Genomic DNA, 22,493 nt, shown 5'->3' with positions numbered 1-22,493 from the left:
TTTTTTTTTTTTTTTTGGTTTTTCGAGACAAGGTTTCTCTGTGTAGCTTTGCGCCTTTCCTGGATCTCGCTCTGTAGACCAGGCTGGCCTCGAACTCACAGAGATCCACCTGGCTCTGCCTCCCGAGTGCTGGGATTAAAGGCATGCGCCACCATTGCCCAACTAAAGCTCTTTTTAATCATCACCAGTGCTTAGCTCATGGGGAGAAAGATCAAGCACTAAGCAATGTAGTGTTAAGCTTCTTTATTTTATGTGTGACTTGTAGGAAATAGGGGATTGCCTAGATACTTCTAGGTAAACACTGCTGTATTTTTATTTTTAGTACATTAAAAATCCTTTCATTGTTTTTACTGTGTAATAATTGACCATTACTAGCATTTATTTTGGGGTCTAGTTTCTAGAAGAGTTTATTATGGTTGTAAGAGATGACTTCTATAGGAGTTCGTCAACAGTTTAGTTCCCCGTTTGGGAAGCTCAAGTTTGCACTGTACTCTTTTATTAATTTCTGCTTTGGGGTATCTGTTGACTTAAACTCATCCACAATTGTAGTCTTGGGTGCCTTTGAAATCATGTAATGATTTCCTTCCTATTTGTATACTATGGCTAGAGAGTTGAATAAAAAGACTGTCTCTCCCTTGTAAACATTATGGCAAGGGAGAAAAAAATGCCTTGTATGGGAATGTAGTCTGTGGTGTGAGCTCATAGTAGATAGTGATCACATTCATCTGTGGGTGGGCTGGGTGTTAGAAAACTTTCTAAACTAGTGAGGTTGAACTAGGATCATAGAAGAGGAGATACTTTCCAGGCTGAAATGGTAGAAATATATAGGTAAAATAGGTGAGTTTAAAAGACAGAGATTTGACAGCATTGGAGTTACTCACCTAAGGAGACACCAGGAACTTCAGAGTGTTTGGAGCGAGCCTAGGTGGTATGTGGGAGTAGTGAGGATGGAAAAGCAGGTTAGAACTAAACCATTGGAAGGCCCCTATCTGCATATAATGGATAGTTTGGATTTTTCTCTTGGGATGAGAGAACCATTCAGGATTTAAAGAAAAGTGATCTACAAACTGAAATTATGAAATATTGGTTAGAATAGGAAGTATTGAAAGGTCTAATGGAATTAAAAAATCATTTTCCAGGTTAGTAAAAAAATACAAGTAGACTATGTTGCCACCTTGAGATGATATGGGTTGACAGATTGGATTTATATACCAGTGTAGAGTCTATGTGAGACTCAGCTAAAGCCCAGGTATCTGGAAATTTATAAGTAAATCTCAGTACTCAGGACAGTGGCAGAAGTTTGAGATCAACCTGGTTTGCATAGCAAGTTCCAGGCTATTTAGAGCTCTGCAGAGAGACCTTCTCTCAAACAAACAAACAAGCAAGCAAACAAACAAACAAACATGCGAACAACAAAAGAAAACATTGGAGTAAAACAGTGAGGCTTTTATAGTTAGAAGAGACTTTGTAGTAATAGACTCTAAAGAGAGAGGGCCATCTAAGTCAATGGTTCTCAACCTTCCTAATGCTGTGACCCTTTAATACAGTTCCTCAGGTTGTGGGGACCCCCAACCATAAAATTATTTTTGTTGTTACTTCATAACTGTAATTTTGCTACTGTTATAAATGGTAACATAAATAGCCATGTTTTCTGATGGTCTTAGATGACCCCTGTGAAAAGGCCATTTGACTCCCAAAGGGGTCGAGACCCACAGGTTAAGAACTGTTGATTTAAGGGGTTATGGGTAGCTCCATGTAAGAGTGCTTTATGTGGCTTATTCAGGGTCTTGGATGTAAACTCCAGCACTGCAAAACAAATAAAAAGAAAAACTCCAGAAAGAGAGTGTTAATGATGTTCACTAAGAAGATAAAATCATTCTAACTTTATATGCACCAAATCAACATATTCTTAAAATGCACAGAACTGAAAGTTGAGAAAAACAAAAGCATTGCATACTATTTATCTATTAGTTGCAGTCAACCAGGTAAAAGCCGAGGGCCTATGCTAAGGCATAGAAATACATCAATAAAAATGTTTGCCATTCAGAATGAAGAAATGCACTTACCTCTTTGAACATGTCTATAGCAAATTGACTGTTTTTCCCTTTTCTTTGATTAATAGAATGAAGCATACAGTATTTAATATTTCATCTTTTAATGTTCACTGGATGTTTACCTTACATTAGCCATAGCTATTGAAATGGATTATGCATTTTAACAGGGGTAGAAACATTTCTATTGTAGCTCACTGTAGTATCTTGTAGAAACTAAGTAATTTTTTTTTGGTTGTGTTTTCATTTGAGTCAGGTTTACTATTATGAAATTCTTATAGTAACAATCCTTCACATGTACAAGGTAGCTAGATTTGAGATAATCAAGCCTTCACAATAGAGGGTTGACAAGATACTACTCTCTTTTTTGTATTGATCTAGAAACAAGTTTGTGACTTACTATGAGATACCAAGTTATTAATAGTTTTTGTAATTGAAAATTAGAGCATTCAAATCACCCCTTTTGATATATATGTAGTACTTCATTTAGTTTGGACTTTGGCTTTTAAAGGGGCAATACATAGTTTTTGTTTGTGTGTTACTGAAGTTCAAACAGGTTCTAGTCATGCTGGGCAAACTTTGCTCTCTACCACTGAGCACCCCTCCTCCCAAAATTTTCAATGGAATAGGTACATATTTTGCATATATTTATAAATTCAGTGGTAAATATCTCTGTAGTGTGAATTTAGAACCTTTAGCATACCAAAGAGATAAGACATTTATTGCTAAGTAACTTTAAAATGTGTGCAGAATTCAGGTACTAACCATTTTAAATTATGAGACAATAAGTAAGACTTATTTGGAAGGAAGTCATAGATATGAATACGCTAAACTTATTCTTATATATAGATTTTCTAACTGAACAATAGTATTTGCTTTTTATATATGTAAGCTATTAATATTAACAATTATGAAATTTTAATGATCTATTTTTAGCTTCTTCCAGCTGATAATAGCATTATGGATGAATACAAACGAGAAATTGTGGAAGCTAAGCAAATTGTAAGAAAACTCACAATGGTTGTATTGTCTACTGAGAAACTTGATGAACGAGACAAAGAAAAGGACAAAGATGATGAAAAAGTAGAGAAGGTACATCATTTAGTCTAGTAAAACTTGCATTGTTTAGAATCATGAAATGTAATTTCTCATGAAATGGAAGTATAATTTCTTAATTTTGATTATGTTAAAATTTGATTTGGGTAATATGCAATTACATTTTAATATGAATGGTACCTTTACAAAGAAAGCTGTTCTTTTTGTTTCTTGTGTAAATTTCTAATTAAAAAAGAAACCATAAAATTTATTGATTTTTTTTTTTTAATTTTTACTGTGTATATAATATTCTTCATATCCCAAGGGGATTCTCAAAGATGAATGAATTCTAGTGTCTCCTGCAATGTAGCATTAACTCAAAGTTAATTCCAAATTTATAAATTGTAACACCTATGTTTGTACTAAGTGGAAAAATAAAACAACAAAAAACAAGAACAAAAGATCCTATTTTTTCAAGTCACTAAAAATTCAGGCAATTGTTAAATTTCCCAGATATTGCAACTTTTTTGATGTACATTATTGTGATATTTAGCTTAGTTTTAAAGAGAAATATCTGTATTCCAAGTATCATTGTTATGCTTGTTCATTTTTAGCCACCTGACAACCAAAAACTTGGTTTGTTAGAAGCCTTGTTAAAGATCGGTGATTGGCAGCATGCACAAAACATCATGGATCAGCTGCCTCCATACTATGCAGCTTCACATAGACTAATAGCTCTTGCTATTTGCAAGCTCATTCACATAACTGTTGAGCCTCTCTACCGAAGGTATGTTACTCTATATTAAGTGCTGAGATAGAAATAGTTTTGGATTACTAAAAAGATCTATGTAGTTCTGTCTTTTCTCTTTAAATCTAGCATGTCTATTACTATATTTTCTCAAAATGTGAGAACTATTCACAGGGCATGTCAGCCATGTGTACATCACTTCTCTCCTAATGTCCTGGTGTTCTAGAATATGTGCTGCAATGTAAAATGAAAACTATAGGTTAAGCTTCTGGAGCATTTTTGCATTTATTGAGAGTGAAAATACCTTTCTTCTGTTTTTAAACTTTTCTTCTTGGGAGGCAGAAAATTTCTCCCTTTTTATTAGCCTTAGGGAAACATTCTGGGGTTAACGGCTCTGAGTGAAGGCATTAGCATTCTGACAGTCAGGCTGCTGTTTGGGAAATAACTACACAGTTCCTCTTATTATACCGACTGTGTCAACTAGTCCTATAGATGTCAGCCTATTTGTAGGGAATAGGAGCAGTAATGACAGCAGCTCTGGCTTCAGCCTCACAGATTGGAGCCTGTTTCAAGCCTCTCAAAAGCCCCAGCTTTCTTGACTTGTGTATAGTTATAGGTGTTGCTTTCATTGCAACCTAGGGTATTGACAGTCCAGGCCTCTTCTTAGAGATCGACGACCCCTTTGAGTTTAAAATATGACGCCTGCTCAGTATGTGAGAATTGTGAGCATGCTGTCCTTTCTAGTATGGCAGCTGTGATTATACGTTTATCTTCCCTACTACCACCTCCTCCCAGATTGAGAAATGTTTGATTTCATCTTGTCCTACATCTGAGGTCCATCCCTTACTCTTCATTCCTGTAACCACATTCTTTGTGCTGGCCAAGCTTAACTTAAACTCATATGTTAAATGTTGCTTGAGAGCAACATTGAGAGTTCCTTTAAGTTGCTATTTTGCAACATTTTCTTTCTGAGCTTTGGTTTTATACTTGTTGAATTTGTTTTTATTTTTGTCAGTTGAGAATTACTTACTATAATAAAGTTAGTGATGATTAGAATAGGTATACGAGCAAGAGAATGATAAGATATTGGGGATTAATAGTGCATAGATTTCTAAATCTTACTTCTTTTTTTATAGAGTTGGTGTTCCTAAAGGTGCTAAAGGCTCACCTGTTATTGCTTTGCAAAACAAGAGAGCACCAAAGCAGGTAGAGAGCTTTGAAGACTTGAGGAGGGATGTATTCAACATGTTCTGTTACCTTGGTCCTCACCTTTCTCACGATCCCATTTTATTTGCAAAAGTCGTGCGTATAGGCAAGTCATTTATGAAGGAGGTGAGTAAGATTTTCTTCTTAGTAGAAAATTAGAATTTGAAATGAAAATGTCCTGACTATATTTGTTTTGATGAGTATTCCTAAAAACAAAAACAAAGTGAATGTGACTTAATTAAAGTTATGTTTAGTAAACATACTCCTAGTGGTGATTGTGTGTATAGGTTTTGAGAACCCCAGATCTAAGAAAAATCCAGTTTGAATTCTGTTACAACTAGCACTTCATTATTCTTTCTCCTTACCTGTCTTCTATGTATTTGCTTGCATGCAGTTTTGAATCATTACTATTAGTTGTTTGGAATCTTTCCAACCTCAGACTACTCAGGGCTTATTATTTCTATATTGTACTTATTTTTGGTGATAGGATTGAGCTAGGTGTTTTGTGTGTTTTCAGTATGTGTTCTGCTGTGATGCTATGTTCCCAGCTCATCATTTTTCTTTTTAAGTAAAGTTTTTATTGAAATAAATTATATATACAGAAAAAATGTAAATTGTGATGAAATAGTTCAGTGACCTTTCTAAAACTAAAGACCCATGTGTTTACCACTTAAACCAAGAGATTGAATAGTACCAGTAATGCCACTACCTCATTCTTAAACTTAGACTATTTAAAAACATATATGACATAGAATGTGTGTAATGACATACATCTCCAGTCTTAGATGTTTATTTTTTGACTTTTGATCATCTATCTATCTATCTATCTATCTATCTATCTATCTATCTATCTATCTATCTATCATTGGTGAAATTATTAAGGCCACTCCACGTAGTTAAAAGGGAGGTTTATTTTGTGAGGTAACTTACAAGTGAATGGATAGTTTACTAGTCTGGGAAAGGCTTGGCACAGTCCAGCAGTGTTCTCTGGAGAACTCAACTTGGTCTACCTCCAGCATCCAGGGTCCAGGAACCAAGAGAGCTGGTGCATCCAGATCTCGGGTGTTCAGGGTCCTCTCTTGGCCCCGCCTTATAGGCGTGACAGTTATCGAAGCCTCAATGGGGGTTGGAACTTCCAGATCAAAGCTGGAATGGCTACCCACTACAATCTGTCTTTCTATCTATCATCTATCTATCCATCTGTCTATTCACCCATCTACCCACTTATCTATTTATCAGTCATCTATCTATCTATCTATCTATCTATCTATCTATCTATCTATCTATCTATCATCTATCTATCTATCTATCTATCTATCTATCTATCTATCTATCTATCTATCTATCTCTATCATCTATCTATCTGTCTATCTACCTCTCTATCTTCTATCTCTCTCTCTATCTATCTATCTATGTATCTATCTATCTATCTATCTATCACCCACTATCATAATCACCACAAATAATCAATAGACTGTTTTCATCATACATGCTGTTACCTTCTGCTGTGTTGCTGGTTTCTCTCATTAGAGTTTTGCATTTTCTGTGATCTCATGGAAATAATTATATGTTCTCTTTCTGATTTCTTTCACTTAATGTTTAGAGATTCATCATTCAAGTTATTATATGTGTCAGTAGTTCTTTTGCTGAGTAATAATATTTCATTATATAGAAACATATAGTTACTGATACATTTACCAGGTGATGGATATTTAGGTTATTTCTGCTTGGGACTGTTATAAAGCTGCTTTGAATATCTATATTTTTGGGAGACATGTTTTTGTGTTGCCAGTAGTAGGATTTGTTAGTGAAATAAATAATTATATGTTTAACTATAAGAAATTGTGAAATTCTGAATGTGGTGGTACACACTTTTTTTTAAAGATTTATTATGTATACAGTGTTCTGTCTGCATGTATGCCTGCACACCAGAAGAGGGCACCAGATCTCATTACAGATGGTTGTGAGCCACAATGGGGTTGCTGGGAATTGAACTCAAGACCTCTGGAAGAGCAGCCAGTACTCTCAACCTCAGAGCCATCTCTCCCAGCCCCAGTGATGCACACTTTTATCGCAGAACTTGGGAGACAGATGCAGGCAGATATAAAAATAAAATTTTGAGGTCAGCCAGGTTTAGATAACAAGCTCTGACCAGTCAAGGCTACACAGTGAAACCTTCTCTTAAAGAAAGCAAAACAAAACAAAAATAAAAACAAAAAACCCCATGAAAACTGACAGTGTCTACAGTATTTTACATTGCTGAGAGCAGCTATTTGCGGTTTGCAGATGCTCCACAGCGTCACTGACACATGGTATTGCAATACTTAATTTCCGTCACCCTAGTTAAGTTGTGGCGTCTTATTGTGGCTCCATTTTGTCATGCTAGTGACTACTTTTGAGTATCTTTGTATGTATGTATTCGCTGCTTACAATTATTTTAGTGAAATGTCTGTTCATATCTTGTTCATTTTTGATATGACAGTCTTTTTGTTACTGAGTCCTATTTTTTGTATAATGTTGGCCTTAGACCTTTATCAAATAGGTGATTTTTGAAAATTTTTTCAGTCTGGTTTGCCTTCTCATTTTTCAACTGTTTTAAAAGAATTATGTGTATGTGTGTGGGAGTGGCCAGGGGTTTGGGCAAGTGGGTATAGGTGCCAGGGGAGACCAGAAGAAGATGTAGGATCCCTTGGAGCTGTAGTTACAGGTGGTTGTGAACTAAACTCTGGTCCTCTGGAAGAGCAGAGACTGCTCTTAACCACTGAACTATCTCTTCAGCCCCTCGAAACTCACAAAAGAAAAAAAAAAGTAGAGCTATGCCTCAGCAGTTAAGAGTCTGATCTGAGTTCGATTTCCAGCCTCTTCTTTGGGTGGCTCACAACCAACCACCTGCAACTCCAGCTCCAGGCAAGGCGATGACTCTGGTTTCCACAGGTACCAGCCCTCACATGTACACACCCTACATACAGACTCAGACATATACACAACTAAAGATAATAAAACAAACACCATTTTAAAAAGGAAAAATTAAATCTTATTTTCAGTTTAATATATTTTTCTCTTAAATTTTCAGTTTGTACTCCCATGAAAAGTTTGACCAACCCAATGGTTTGAAGCTGAAAAGAATGTGTAGTTTCTTTTTAGTTATAAAAAACTATTTGAATATTTAGAAACTATTATGAGCACAAATACACATAATTTCTCCATAATTTGTTGATTGCATTTTTAATCTTAGCTCTAGCTATATGGAAAAACTTAACAGTTCTTGTTATGAATCCCATATGACATCTGAAATATTTGACTTGGTTTTTAATACTTAGCTGGTAGATTTTTTTTTCCCTTAGTACCCTTTTCATACAAATCGTAAGGAAAAAGGCTTATTAGATTTTATTATTCATAATAGTACATTATAAAATGGTTCCTCTAGAGAAATCTGTTAGATGAATATTGTTGTACATATCAGTTAATATGATATATTCATATAAAAAGGAAGCATGTCAATGTTCCAACATCTTGGCTGTTAGAGTTTGGAAAGGACAAGTAATGTTAACTATTTAATTTAACTAGTTCCTGCTTAAAGAACTGAAGGATAGTTTTCCTTGGCACATCATAATCAGAGAGCATGGGAAGTCATTGATCCAATTACAGGTGATACAAACTTTAATCACTTGGTAAGTTCTTCACCACAAAATTGCTCTACTGTACAGTTACTATTTCTCCCTTTATAGTTAATATGGGAGCTACTTTGAGACTATGTAATTAGCCTGTTTCTCATCACACTTTCACTTATCCAATACTATTGCATCGAAAAATCTGAATGTTCTGATGATCTTTTATTCCAAGAAATTTTTTTTTTTATTTACAAGTATCATAATCTTGGAAACAGATAAAAAGTCTGATATAATGTATAGAGCTCTTACATATAAAGATCTCACATTACCTTGTTCATTCACAGCCCACCCTCTTTTCTACTCACCTACTTTCCCACCTCGATGGTCCCATGTCTCCTTGCCCAGAGTCCTTTCTATTCTTAATAGAATGATAAGGGAAAAGAAAGATAACCATTTTGACCGACCATTCAGGACCTTATGGGCAAGAACTAGAGTTGTGAAATTAAGAAAATGATAGTAGAATGAAGTAGAATTTTGGTATATTTTTGCTCACTAAAATATTTTACCAGCCTGGTGTGGTGATGCATGCCTGTTATTGTAGCAATTTGGGATGCAGAGGCAGGAAACTGTTTAAACCCAGGCATTTGAGAATGACCTGGGCAACATAGTGAGGCCTTATCCTCCAGAAAACATAACAAAACAGAACGTAGCCCAAAAGAAAGAGCTTTATGATCACCAGTCAATGTGTTCTGTATTATAGATTTAAAAGGCTTTTTATTGAGATCCAATTAGGATTCATAAAGTTGCTTTTAAATATTGAATAGGATCTTAGTTCTAAGCAATGTGTTTGCAATTAAATTTATTTAACAAATACTATTTGTATATTGGGGTTGTTATACAACTATTTTTGGAAGCAGCTTATATACTTAGAAAAGAAATAATGTAATAATCATGTAATCTATACTTGTCTTTAATCCCTTTTAAAAATATATTCATGCAGTGTGTGTGTGTGTGTGTGTGTGTGTGTGTGTGTGTGTGTGTGTGTGTGTTGTGTATGTACATACATATACTTACGTACATACCGCAGAGCACATGTGGAGATCAGAGGATATCTTGCTGGGGTCTGTCCTTTCCTTCTCCTCTATGGGTCCTGGGGAATCAATCTTATGTCATCATTAGTTTTGCTCGCAGGGGCTTTTACCACTGGCCATCTCATAGGCCCTCTGCTCAGCTTTCAATCATTGAAAGATAAGAGTTGATTGTCTTCAAGACATTTCTACATAGACTCAAATCTGCTGAAGTGTTGAACCCTTTTTACCTATAGGGCTAATTTGGTACTGGTTCTTCCTAGGATTACTTGCCTGTACTTGAATATTGTCTGTTTTTGGGGAAAGCAAAACTAAAATATGAGTACATTTCTTTAAACAGATTTAATATTTAAGCTGTAATTTATTCAAAAGTAAGATGTACATGTTGTTTATTGTTTTATAATAGGAGCTATTTATATATAACAGTTTCCAGCACTGGAAAAAAATGAAAGAATTTCCAAGTGCAACCTTTCATTCCTGTAAATCTTCCTAGGAGTTGTATTTTTAAACTCCAAATTATTATTCTTATTTTATCTTGATATTTAGCCCAGGCTTGCTTTAAACTCCAAATCCTCCCTTCCTCTATTCCTGAGTGTTTGGATTCCAGGCATGTGCCACTACCCTTAGATGTTCTGAATTATTTTATTTATTTTTTTACTTGAGTATTTAAAAAATATTTTGCATTTATGTGTATGGGTGTTTTGCCTCCACATATGTCTGTTTAGCATATGTGTGCCATGTCTCTGGAGTTGAATTCATTGGAACTGGAGTTATAGGTAGGTGAAAGCTGCCTCATGGATGCTGAGAATCAGACCTGGGTCCTCTGGAAAACCAGTCAGTGATCTTAACTGCTGTATCATCTCTCCAGGCCAGTTCTAAATTATTTTAATGGGACCTGTTTTGTATCCTTTCTAGCAAAATGGTTTTTCATAGAGTAGTTTTGAGGTATGTATGTGCAGTTTTTAATCTAATATACCATGTCTAGTAGGTACTCAATAATTGGTAGTTAATAACAACATGAACACTGTGTAAGGTAAAATAGTGTCATAATTTTTACAGATATTCTAATCACAAATCTGAAGTGTTTTCATCAGAGGTAGCATTTGAAAAATATTCATGGGTTAAAGGCACTAAATTAGGTGATTAGTCATTAGAAGCTGTTTGTTTAGTTTTGTCTCTAATTCCTTCTTTATTTCTCAACTCTCTCAAAGCCTGTATTGATGAATCACCTGTCTTCTTTTTTTAATTTTTAACTTTTGTGGTACTGAGTATTGTATAGTGCCATTGTCTGCTCCGCCTTTATAGAGTGATGTTGGAACCTCAGTTCATTTTGATGATGGCCTTTCTAAACCTAGTTGAGTGCTCTGTTTTACTCAAATTTAAAATTCAAATGCTGAAAGCACTTCAGGCATTTTGTAGCTTAAGAGTTGTCACCTCAAAGATAGAAACTGTGTCCTCTTTTCTCTTAAAAATCTAAGTGCATGGACACTTAGTAAATAACTGCACCTTGTACCCACTTCTTTATGTCGCCTATTTCAGCCTGGTGTTCACTGCAGCTTAGACTGTTGTATGGATGATGTTTTATGTTACCCCCAATCTGAAAATGAAGTAAACTAAAAGAAAAAGAACAGATAAAGGGAGTAGAATGTTATCTTAGTTAGGGTTTTTATTGCTGTGAATGTATCTTATAAATAAAAACATTTAATTGAGGTGGCTTACTTACAGTTTCAGAGATTCAGTCCATATAATCAGGATGGAAAGCATGGTGGCAGGCAGGCAGGCAGGCAGATGTGGTGCTGGAGCTGAGAGTCCTTACATCTTGATAGGCAGGCAACAGGAAGTCAATTGACTGTCACACTGAGGGAAGCTTGAGAAAAAGAGAACTCAAAGCACACCCCCACAGTGACGCACTTCCTCCAACAAGGCCACATTTTCTAATAGTGCCACTCCCTTTGGGGGCCATTTTCTTTGATATCACCACAAATGTGTTTATCTTCTTTAAAAAATTGCTTTAATTTGCATGTATCTCCTGAGTTATTTCTATTTAATCTTTGTTGTAATGCGCTTTTAATAGGAAATTTTACTGCTCTTCTAGGTAGCTTTGTTTTTTCCCATATATTTTTTAAAATTTTCCTGCTTATAAAATATTAAGAATTGACACGTGGACATTAGAAACTGACTTGAGTTACTCAGGGAAGTAAACCAGCTAAGTTACTGTGAAAATATTTTATTTCTATGGAATAAAACTATGTAGTTTTATTAGGCTTATTTAAATCACAGTATGGTAGGAAAAGGGGTAGACTAACATCCTTAAACTGTGCTGTTTGAAACCTGGGGCCTATGCAGGATTGTTTGGCTCGGCCTGGGAGGAGGGGACTTGACCTACCTGGACTGAGTCTACCAGGTTGACCTCAGTCTGTGGGGAAGGCTTTGTCCTGGAGGAGATGGGAATGGGGGGGGGGTTGGGGGGAAGGTGAGGGGGACGGGAGGGGGGAGAACAAGGGAATCCGTGGCTGATATGTAGAACTGAATTGTATTGCAAAATAAATTAAAATAAATTAAAAAAAACTGTAATAAACTATAAGCCTAGTTTTTCCAATTATGGTCTATCCTTATTTCTGCCTCTTACTAGATACACAATATGTTAACTAAATTTTACCAGTCCTCTACCTCAAAGAAAACAACAACAATGGCTATTTAGTTTTGTTTCTGATGGGCCACTCCTCTATAATTGAATTGTAGGTGGATTTTTCTGTCTCGCCTGCCAGCTCCCAAATAAACAGAGACTTATTACGAATTATAAAATCTTGGCCATAACTTAGGCTTGTTCCTAACTAGGTTTTATAACTTAAATTAACCCATGTTTTTATTAATTTATGTTCTACCACGTGGTTTTTCCTCTGTCCCATTTTGTGTGCCTTACTCCTTCCGTGTCTGTCTGTCTTTTCCTCGAGACTCCGCCCTTTGTCCTAGTTCTCTCTGCCCCCCAAATCCTGCCTAGCTATTGGCTGTTTAGCTTTTTATTAAACCAATCTGAGTGACATTTCTTCACAGTGTACAAAAAGATTATTCCACAACATTGAATTCCTTATTTACTGACAAAATATATGTTGACCCAGTTGTGTCTGTGAAAGAGAACCATATTTTCTTGAACCTGCCAGTTAGAAGAAGAAAATATGTTGGTATGCATCCCAAAACATTGCTAGGTAAAATAAAGCACTTAGACTTCTCTGTGATAATGTCTAGTAACCTGCTTTAAAGCATACAAGCAGATTCCCTTCTTTAACAAGAAATTCAAATATTTGTTGTTGCATTGTAGGTTTCTCCTGCCCTTGCTTGATTTTCGAACACTGATGTCTAGATTGTCCTTGGGTGTCAGTTCATTTGTATTTTGGATTTTCTACCTCTGTAGACATATACACCGATAGGCATCACTAACAGTTTTTGTTGTTTGTTTGTTTGTTTGTGTAAGACAGGTCCTTTTATTTAGCTCTGTCTGTCCTGGAACTCACTATGTGAGATCAGGCTGACTTTGGACACTCAGAGATCTACTTCCCAAGTGCTGGGATTAAAGACATACACAACTATGCTCAGCTTTCATAGTATCATTTTTTTAGTGGACTAGATGGCATTGTCAAAACAAGTCACTTCAGTGTTCAGTCTGTACTGGGATAATAAAGACCTCAAATGTGATTTTTTTTTTTGTCAGCAGTGTCACAAATCATTTGGACTTATTTTTCATTGAGGACTTTGGTAGTGGTGAATTATAATGCAACTTAAATTCATTTCCTTAGTTTTGGTTATATTAATACTTGATTATATTGGTTCTGTAAACCAGTGGTTCTCAACCTGTGGGTCATGACCCTCAGAAAACACATATTTTCAATGATCTTAGGATCTGAGACACTGCTCAGTAACAGAATTACAGTTATGAAGTAGCAACAAATAATTTCATAATTGGGGGTCACACAACATGAGAAACTGTATTAAAGGGTCACAGCATTAGGAAGGTTGAACTACTGTAAAGGGAATGTGGATTGAAAATGTAAATGCATTAGGACTGAATGGTTTTGATGGTTACAGTTTTGTTAAATTAAGTTTAGTAATTAATACTTAGTATGAGTTGTAGGAAGCTTTGGTTTATAATGATGTTAAGAAAAGAACTGGCACATAAAATTGATCCTTAGGATTGAGGATAATAGCCCAGCTAGCAGTGTGCTTGTCCAGTGGCCTAAAGCCCTGGGCTTGGTTCTCAGTACTATATAAACTGGGTGTGGCAGCACACACCTGTAATCCTGGGAGGTGGAGGCTGGAGGATCAGAAGTTCAAGGTCAGCCTAGACTACATAGAGGATTGGAAACCAGCCCAGGCCACATGAGACCGTGTCTTGTAGACACACACGTAAAAATAAATGAGCAAACCCACCCCAGATTCATACTCAAAATTCATGGATTTTAAAATTATTTAGAGGTTAAAAGTATGCATGAAAATTTAAAATGTTTATTAGTAATATGTTGTACTTCAGATGTACATGTATGTAAAAGGCAAGCAACTAAGTAATATGTAATTTAGTTTTTTAAATTATAAACTAGGGAAACATAACTTTTAAACATTTTATTATTGTTTTAAATTTTAGTTTCAGTCTGATGGAAGCAAACAAGAAGATAAAGAAAGAACGGTAAGAGACTGAAAATATTAAAGAATGAGTATGTTTGTCACGATATAGCATGCCGAACATTTTACTGTGAACAAGATTTGACTATCATCGGAAATAATTATTTTATACTTCATGTGCTCAATGCAGCATTTGGCAGTTCAGTGAACATTTTCTTTCAAAACTAGCATCCTCGTTTTGAAGGTTACCATACCGTATAAGGAAGGAGGTTAATCCCCTCATTGCCTTGCTGCTTTGCATCTCTCACCACATTTTCTCTCTTGGAATGGAGAAAAGACAATGATAGGGTGGGGAATTATATATATTGTGTTATGAGATTTAAAAATGATAATTTCTTTAAGTCTGCTATTCCTATTTTGAGGGTATATTGAAATAAACCTCTTAATGACATATTTTTTTTTCCTTAGGAAGTTATCCTTAGCTGTTTGCTTAGCATTACTGACCAGGTATTACTTCCATCTCTTTCTTTGATGGACTGCAATGCTTGCATGTCTGAGGAACTATGGGGAATGTTTAAGACATTTCCCTATCAGCATAGGTAAATACTTATTCAAATTGTTAACTCCTGTTAATTCTAGCGCATTAACTTCTAAGCACTTAATGTTTTCTAATTTTTCATCTCATTTTTTTTAAAGATACCGTTTGTATGGCCAGTGGAAGAATGAAACTTATAACAGTCACCCACTTTTAGTAAAAGTTAAAGCTCAAACAATAGACAGAGCCAAGTATATCATGAAGTAAGTTTTATTGTTTTTATATTAATTCTAATTATGTCTGGATATAATTTACTTGGTTTCAGCTATCTTGTTTAGAGGCTCAATTTTGAGAAAGCTTGTAAATATTTGTTAAAGGTATAGCTGATTATATATTGCAGCTAGAATGACTTTATTTTTATGTTAGCTCATTTGAATTACACGTTAATGTTTTATTTTTATTTTTTTAGATTTATGCGGGTGTACACATTCCATGGTTTGCACGTGGAGGCTAGGGAATAACTAGTGGGCGTGGGTTCTCTCCTCACTCCACGTGTGCCCTGGGAATCAAGCTCTGTTCATAAGAGTGATATTAACTCTACTGTCTTATAAATTATTTAAAGCTTACAAAAATTGTGTATTTTATGCTAGCGTTAGTCTAGATACTAAATATGGTTTTCTTTTCTTTTTTTTTCTGAGACAGGGTTTCTCTCTGTAGCTTTGGAGCCTGTCCTGGAACTTGCTCTGTAGACTAGGCTGTCCTCCAACCCACAGAGATCTGCCTGCCTCTGTCTCCTGAGTGCTGGGATTAAAGGCATGCGCCACCACTGCCTGACTAAATATGCTTTTCTATTTGTTTTCAACAAGGATTTTGTCAGTTGTCTAACCTTTTATAGATCCAGTTATGGTTATTCTAATTAAAAGTCATGTATTCTTTGGTTTCACTTGGTACAGTAGATGATACTGTGTTTGCCCAGTGCCATTGTCTCTGGACACTGTCTGCTGGGAAAACAGGCAGGTGCATCGTCTCGGTTTGGCTTAGTGGTTGTTACATAGACTGTATGTAACAGGGTGGGAAGAAAGACAAGAGAAGAAAATAATTAGTTAATGGAGGAAGAAGTTATTGTAGGAAGTAATTGCTGAAGAGGCTATTAGGCCTACAGATACAGTTTCTAGCTTATCAAAATCAGGTCAGGAGATACACACATACACACAGTACATAAATGCACACACACACATATATGTATATGAGAATGATCATACCATATGTGTGTATGTGTGTATTATTACTGTTTGTGCTAGGCACTGAGTGAGTGCTTTATAGTTTCCTTGATTCTCTATACTCTATAACCACAACCTTATTTCTTTTATCTGGAATAGTATAGTACCTCATATTATTCCCTTACTTCAAAATCCTTGGGTGACTTGACAATATTTGGCAGGTTGTATATCAAGCTTTATGGCATGGTGATGTGAGAGATACTCCCTGATCTTTCCTACCATATAGTCTATCTCATTTCCTAATGATTATACTTACAGCTATACTGAGCCTACTTGTTTACCTAAATAAACCACACTCCATAGCCTTGCATCCTTTGTATGTATATTTTGTTTCCTTTATTTCTACAAGTTTTCCCTTAGCTTGCCTTTCCCTCTCCTTCTGTGATTTACTCTTAGAAAGTGAGCTTGAATGTCAGCTCTCTGAAGCCTTCCCAGAACATACTGCCAAACAAAATTGATTTGTACCACCAGTACAGTTTAGGCAAATTATGCTAGCATTCTACTTGGACACATTACTATGATAGTTTTCCTTTTTGTAATTATATAAAATTCTTGAAAATTATATGACCATATGGTTTTAATTTCAGTAAATGAATGAGTATACAGATTCTATATACTAGTATTACCATACAGCATTTCTCTTTCTATGCCTAGCTTAATTCAGTTCCCACAGTGTTCTCCAGTTTTATCCATGTTGTTTTGAAAGTGAGAAAGGTGGTTATCAGGTACAAGCAGAAGGAGAAGTATTGCTGAAAAGAGAGATTTGAAGGAAAGGAGAAATATTGACCAAAGGGATCAAGATTTCACTTAGATGTAAGGAATAAATTTTAGTTATGTATTGTACTGTGTGGTGACTAGAGTTAATATATATTTCAAAATTTCTACAAGAATAGATTTTTTTAAGATTCACACCACAATAAAAAAGGTAAGTTTTTGAGGCAGTAAAATGATAGTTAGCTTGACAGATTCATTCTTCATTGCCTATATAGATTAAAAACATCACATTGTGCCCTTATAAAATACATACAGTAAAATGTCTCTCATTCTTTTCTCCATACACTCAATTCTCTCCAAAAGGAGAAAAGTAAAGTAATCAGTATTTAGATGCTTATATATCCTTCCAGGTGTTTTTATGTATGTTCAAGGCAATATGGATATATTATTTGCACTTTTAATATTATTGATTGGATATAAGTACCATTCTCAAATTTGTTAGCTTTTTAAAAGGAAAATTGTTAGGAGTAGTGGCATACTCCTGTATTCCCTATACTTGGGAATCTGAGGCAGAAGGATAATGAGTTTGAGCCCTGCCTTTATTACCTGCTGAGGTGAGACTGTGTCAGAAAAACCAATAAATAAAAAATAACATGGAAATTTAAAAAACATGATTTTAAATCTGAGTATCTACTTAGGCTAGGCTTGAGAGCAAGAGGTGCTCTCAGTTTTGTGTTCCTAATATCTAGCTCTGTGCAATAGTAAGCATTAATATGAATGAATGTATACATGAATACAATTATTTAGTGTTGAACAATATGTATAGAATTTTTAATACACTTGGATTTTTGTTACATTTTAGCTGTAACTGTTTCACCAAACTTTATGAGTCTTCTGCTTAAACTTTTTTATGCTGAGAGTGGAGTATATTAATATTATTTGTATAATTTTATAAGTTTTCAAATCATTCATTTTTCAAATGCTAATTGGTTGTGTTTTATATGCATAAAACTCCAGTAGCTTAAAGGTAGAACACCATCAAGAAAGTATTTTTTTAGTTTTACTTATTTTTCCCTTCAGAGTAGTAAAGACAGAGGGAATAGAATAAAAAGTATATAGTGTATGTGAGTAGGGAGACTGTAAACCTTGGCAAATAGAACTGCCCAAGAGTAGTGTTAGAAAGAGGGAAAGGCAGAAGAGAATATGACCACAAGTTGAAAACCAATGGTCTCTCTTCTCCATTGGCAGGGAATGGGAGAAACTGAGCTATAGGAAACAGGATGGGCAAGCAGCAGATAATGACATCATTTTCATTATTGGATTGCGGTTATCACACTTGTAGCTGTTTATAGAGTTTCTGCTTTTATTATGTAATCATCTCAGAAAAGCTTCATATTATGTGTAATAATTGTGTTGAGCTATAAGAGTTTCACTGATACAATTTTTTAGAATCTTGGAAAAAGTACGCTGAGTGCAAAAGAAATAAAGAATGAAAGGAATAAAATTAGTTGATTTTAAAAATTATGTACCTTGAATAAGAAAAATGAGAGAACTAGTCCCTGAACTGATAAATGAAACCTGGTAAATCTAAAATAATTATGTATTTGTACAGTAAAGTAAGTTTTCTCCTTAATAGATAAGTAGCTCTTAAGCTCTGAAATTCCCTTAGAAAGTCCGACTCCTGCTCCCGAGTAGATGAAAATCCAGTTGTTTGTATGAATCCATTTTGTATGTTTCAGTTTTCCTCTCATGATAAAGAGAGCTTATTAGCATCATGAGTAATGCTATTCAGTATGATCCTTGACATTTCTCTCCCTTGTAGGCGTCTAACCAAGGAAAATGTGAAGCCTTCAGGAAGACAAATTGGCAAGTTAAGCCACAGCAATCCAACCATTTTGTTTGATTATGTAAGTTTTGAAGTTAATATTATTTTAATGATGTAAATTTTAAGATATTTGGAAAAAGGCTGATGAAATGCCAGTTTATGCTAAAAATAAATTTCACCTAATATATTTAACACATTGATCTGTTTCCTAGTAACTACTGTTAGGTTTTTGAAATGGCTGAATAATGTTTCACTTTGACTCAGTTATATCAATGTTACCTTCTTATTTTTTAAATGGTTTTTTGAGACAGGGTTTCTCTGTGTAGCCTTGGCTGTCCGGGTCTCACTCTGTAGATCAGGCTGGCCTCGAACTCACAGAGATCCGCCTGTCTCTGCCTCACAAGTGCTGGGATTAAAGGTGTGTGCCACTACCACCCAGCATTACCTTCTTTTTTAAAATTATTGTTATTGAAAATTTCATATAGTGTATTTTGATCATATTCTTTCCCCTCCCACAAGTCTTCACAGATCTTCCTTGCTGCCTTCCTAGCTGCCAAACTTCATGTTTTCTCTCTCACTTGGAAAAACAAAACAAACAAAAACCCAACAAACAAAAAATATGTACCTGAAACAAAAAAAAGCCAAGAGTCCATTTTAAAAAGACTCTAAATAATAACATTTAAACCAGGACTAGCCTCTACCATTCCAAAATACAAGTTTAGACCTCTTGGAATTGTTTTCTAGATGGAAAATGTAGCTTAGAAAAATACTCTATAGGGCAATGATAATGTAATATTTTATTTATATATAAATGCAAAATAGTAGAACCACTTTAATTGTGTTATTTCTAATTTTGGAAAAGTATGAACATTACTTAGCATAGAAGGTTTTTTTTTTAGTTTAGTTAATGCAACTTACTCTTTCTTGATCTTCCAGATCTTGTCACAAATACAGAAATATGATAACTTAATAACACCTGTAGTAGATTCATTGAAATACCTCACTTCATTGAATTATGATGTCTTGGCCTGTATCCTTTCATGTGAAGCAATATATAGATTTCACGTGTCCCTGTATTTAAATGCTTATGAATGATTTAGTTATTCTTTCTGATTTCCTTTAGTAATGATATAAGGTTGCTCCAGATGGCTGATTTGTGGTCAAACCAAAGTATTGAAAGAGAAATTGTGTGTGTGCGCCTGTGTGAGCATGTGTATGCATCCATCTGTGTGAGTGCCTTGTGTTGTATAAAGGGAGAGATTGTTTTACCAAACATATTGATACAGGTAGAATGTTACTTGTTAGGAAATGAGAAAGAGGGTAACAAAGGAGAATTGATATACAATGAGTATGGTTATTTTTATTTCTTCTGGAGTCGTGAAGATTTAATGGTCTTTGTTCCTGATGTTGTGATAATTTTTTTTCTTAATGTGTGAAAGATTGTATCATTGAAGCTTTAGCTAATCCAGAAAAGGAGAAAATGAAACATGATGACACAACCATCTCTAACTGGCTTCAGAGTAAGTACTCTTCTTTTTCTAAGGATGATAATACTATTGTTGATACCAAGGAAGTGGCCACTACCATGTTTTATTTGCTTACCCTATGCTTTCAGGGGCTTATTTCTCAAGAGCTCTTCTTGAGAATCTCAAGCCCCTCAGCTTGTTCTGCAAAGTGTTTGAGACCTTGGGTCTGTATGGAGATTTATTTAGTACTTATTAATGTTCTTTACTCAAGAGCCTATTTTTGAACTGTGATAGAATTTGAGGAAGCAATCTCTCTCCATACCAGCCTGAATGTGTTGAGTGTCATCTGATCTGGGAAGCTAAGCAGGGTTGGGCTGGGTTAGTACGTACATGGGAGAATTTAGGGAGGCATTTGGAAGCTGACAATCTCTTTCTTTGTAACAGTGTTATTTAGAGGTTACATGCTTTCCTTTTGTAAATATGTGAATCTAAATCTTGCAGTGACTCTCTATTATCCTGTAAAGTTTGATTGTTTTTTTCCCCCTACAGTATTGGGGATTGAATTTAGTCACTCACACATACTAAACAAGCATTTTACCATTTACTCAGCCCATGAAATACTTAGTAAATGCTATAAGCTAAGTCCTTTAGGATCAGGCTCTTACTAGTCTAGCTTCATATCCCCTCACCCCCAGCCCCATCAGTTCTCAATTCCATTAATACTGAAATTCTGGGCCTTCCATAGACCTTTTGCACTTTATTTCCTCGACTTAGATACCCTTCCATGGTCACTCACTTCATCCAGTCCATCTTCTGTTTGTTCATTAGTTTTCAAACGAGAAGTTATTTTCTTTGAACAACTTTCATTGTTAATGCTCCCATCCATGAGTCTGAATGTATTGCTCCTGGTACTCTCACAGAACCATTTACTCATCATAGCCATTCACTTTTCTGAATTCCCTACCGAACTCTAAGCTTCTTAAGGGGAGGACTAATTTGCTCTAATTATTTAGGTGCTTAACAAATAACTGTTAGATAAGTTATAGGTTATTAGACACTCTTCTCTTGTCTTCACTGGGGTTTCCTCTCCTTCAGGAAATGAGAGGGACTATTGTTTAAATTGCTCCTCCTAGGCTGAGATGGCTCAGTATTTAAGAGCATTGACTGCTCTCCCAGAGGACCCGGGTTCTAGTCCCAGAACTGATGTAGTGGCCCCCAGCCTTCTATAATTCCAGTTCTGGGGAGTCTGACACCTATTTCTGACTGTGTGGGTGCTAGACACACACATAGTACACAAACATAGACACATACATGCAGGCAAGACACTCATATGCATAAAAAAATTTAAAAACGTCTCTGTCTGCTTCTAGTCAAGTTACCTGTTTCTTTTGTAGTCTATAACTGTAGCATGTTCTTAGAGGTAAACAATCTTTTTTGACTCCAAAGTTTTTGGGGGTGGGCATTTGGTTGTTTGAGTTTACTTGGTATTCTGCACGACTGAGTCCTAATTGATCAGGGTTCATAGATGGAATTACGGCTCTAGTTTGTACTGTGACCACAATCAAGTTAGGTGATCCATCTCTTTTTCAGTTTGCTTCATTGGTAGGCTTATACTAAACTAAGGTGATTACTGTGAGAATTAATCAATATAAGGTGCTTACATATGTATACTTAATAAACATTAGCTATTACTATTGTAAAATTCATTCATTTGCATTAGTCAAATTGTTTTTCATATGGGGCTGCAGAGATGGCTCAGTGGTCTTCCAAAGGACAAGAGTTCCCAGCATGCACACCTCCTGTCCCAGGGATCTTCTAGCTCTTCTAGCTGCCTTAGGCAGCTGATATGAACATGGTGCACATACAAACATGCAGGCATACAGGAACACACATGAAATAAAAATAAATCTTTAAAAACTTTTCATACCTCATTTTACTTTAGAATTTGAATTTGTTGAAATTATACTTACTGTACTTTCGGTTTCATAACTGATTTTATTTTTTATTTCACGTAGGTCTGGCTAGTTTCTGTGGTGCAGTGTTCCGTAAATACCCGATTGATCTTGCTGGTCTTCTTCAGTATGTAGCCAATCAGTTAAAGGCAGGCAAAAGGTAAATTTTATGTATATGAAATTCAATAATTCAAGTACTTCTAGTGGTTTTGGAATGTTGAGATTCCTGTTACTTTGAAAGACTCAGATATCAACTGGAATACCTACTTATTTGTACACTATATTTTTTAAGGGAGAGTGTCATTTGCAGTCCAGGCTGTCCTCAAAATTAAGATCTTCCCTCAACCTCTTAAGTATTATTGTTACAT

General features: G+C 35.3%; 1 protein-coding gene across 3 annotated transcripts in view; it reads left to right on the top strand.

Annotated features, from left to right (window-relative positions):
* Window positions 1–22,493, top strand: part of Thoc2 (THO complex subunit 2) — a 116,304-nt gene that overhangs the window by 51,284 nt on the left and 42,527 nt on the right. For all 3 annotated transcript variants that reach the window (XM_052738485.1, XM_052738475.1, XM_052738467.1), the window contains exons 10-19: window positions 2,988–3,143; window positions 3,701–3,873; window positions 4,971–5,166; window positions 14,376–14,417; window positions 14,822–14,952; window positions 15,050–15,151; window positions 18,705–18,789; window positions 19,644–19,737; window positions 20,147–20,227; window positions 22,189–22,285. In XM_052738485.1, the coding sequence (XP_052594445.1) occupies window positions 2,988–3,143; window positions 3,701–3,873; window positions 4,971–5,166; window positions 14,376–14,417; window positions 14,822–14,952; window positions 15,050–15,151; window positions 18,705–18,789; window positions 19,644–19,737; window positions 20,147–20,227; window positions 22,189–22,285 (1,157 nt within the window). The remainder of the gene's footprint in view (window positions 1–2,987; window positions 3,144–3,700; window positions 3,874–4,970; window positions 5,167–14,375; window positions 14,418–14,821; window positions 14,953–15,049; window positions 15,152–18,704; window positions 18,790–19,643; window positions 19,738–20,146; window positions 20,228–22,188; window positions 22,286–22,493) is intronic.

This window comes from Peromyscus californicus, unplaced genomic scaffold (assembly GCF_007827085.1).
Source record: "Peromyscus californicus insignis strain IS unplaced genomic scaffold, ASM782708v3 Scaffold_10__1_contigs__length_136768540, whole genome shotgun sequence".
In the NCBI taxonomy this organism is placed as follows: domain Eukaryota; kingdom Metazoa; phylum Chordata; class Mammalia; order Rodentia; family Cricetidae; genus Peromyscus; species Peromyscus californicus.
This window is presented reverse-complemented; position numbering and strand designations above follow the sequence as displayed.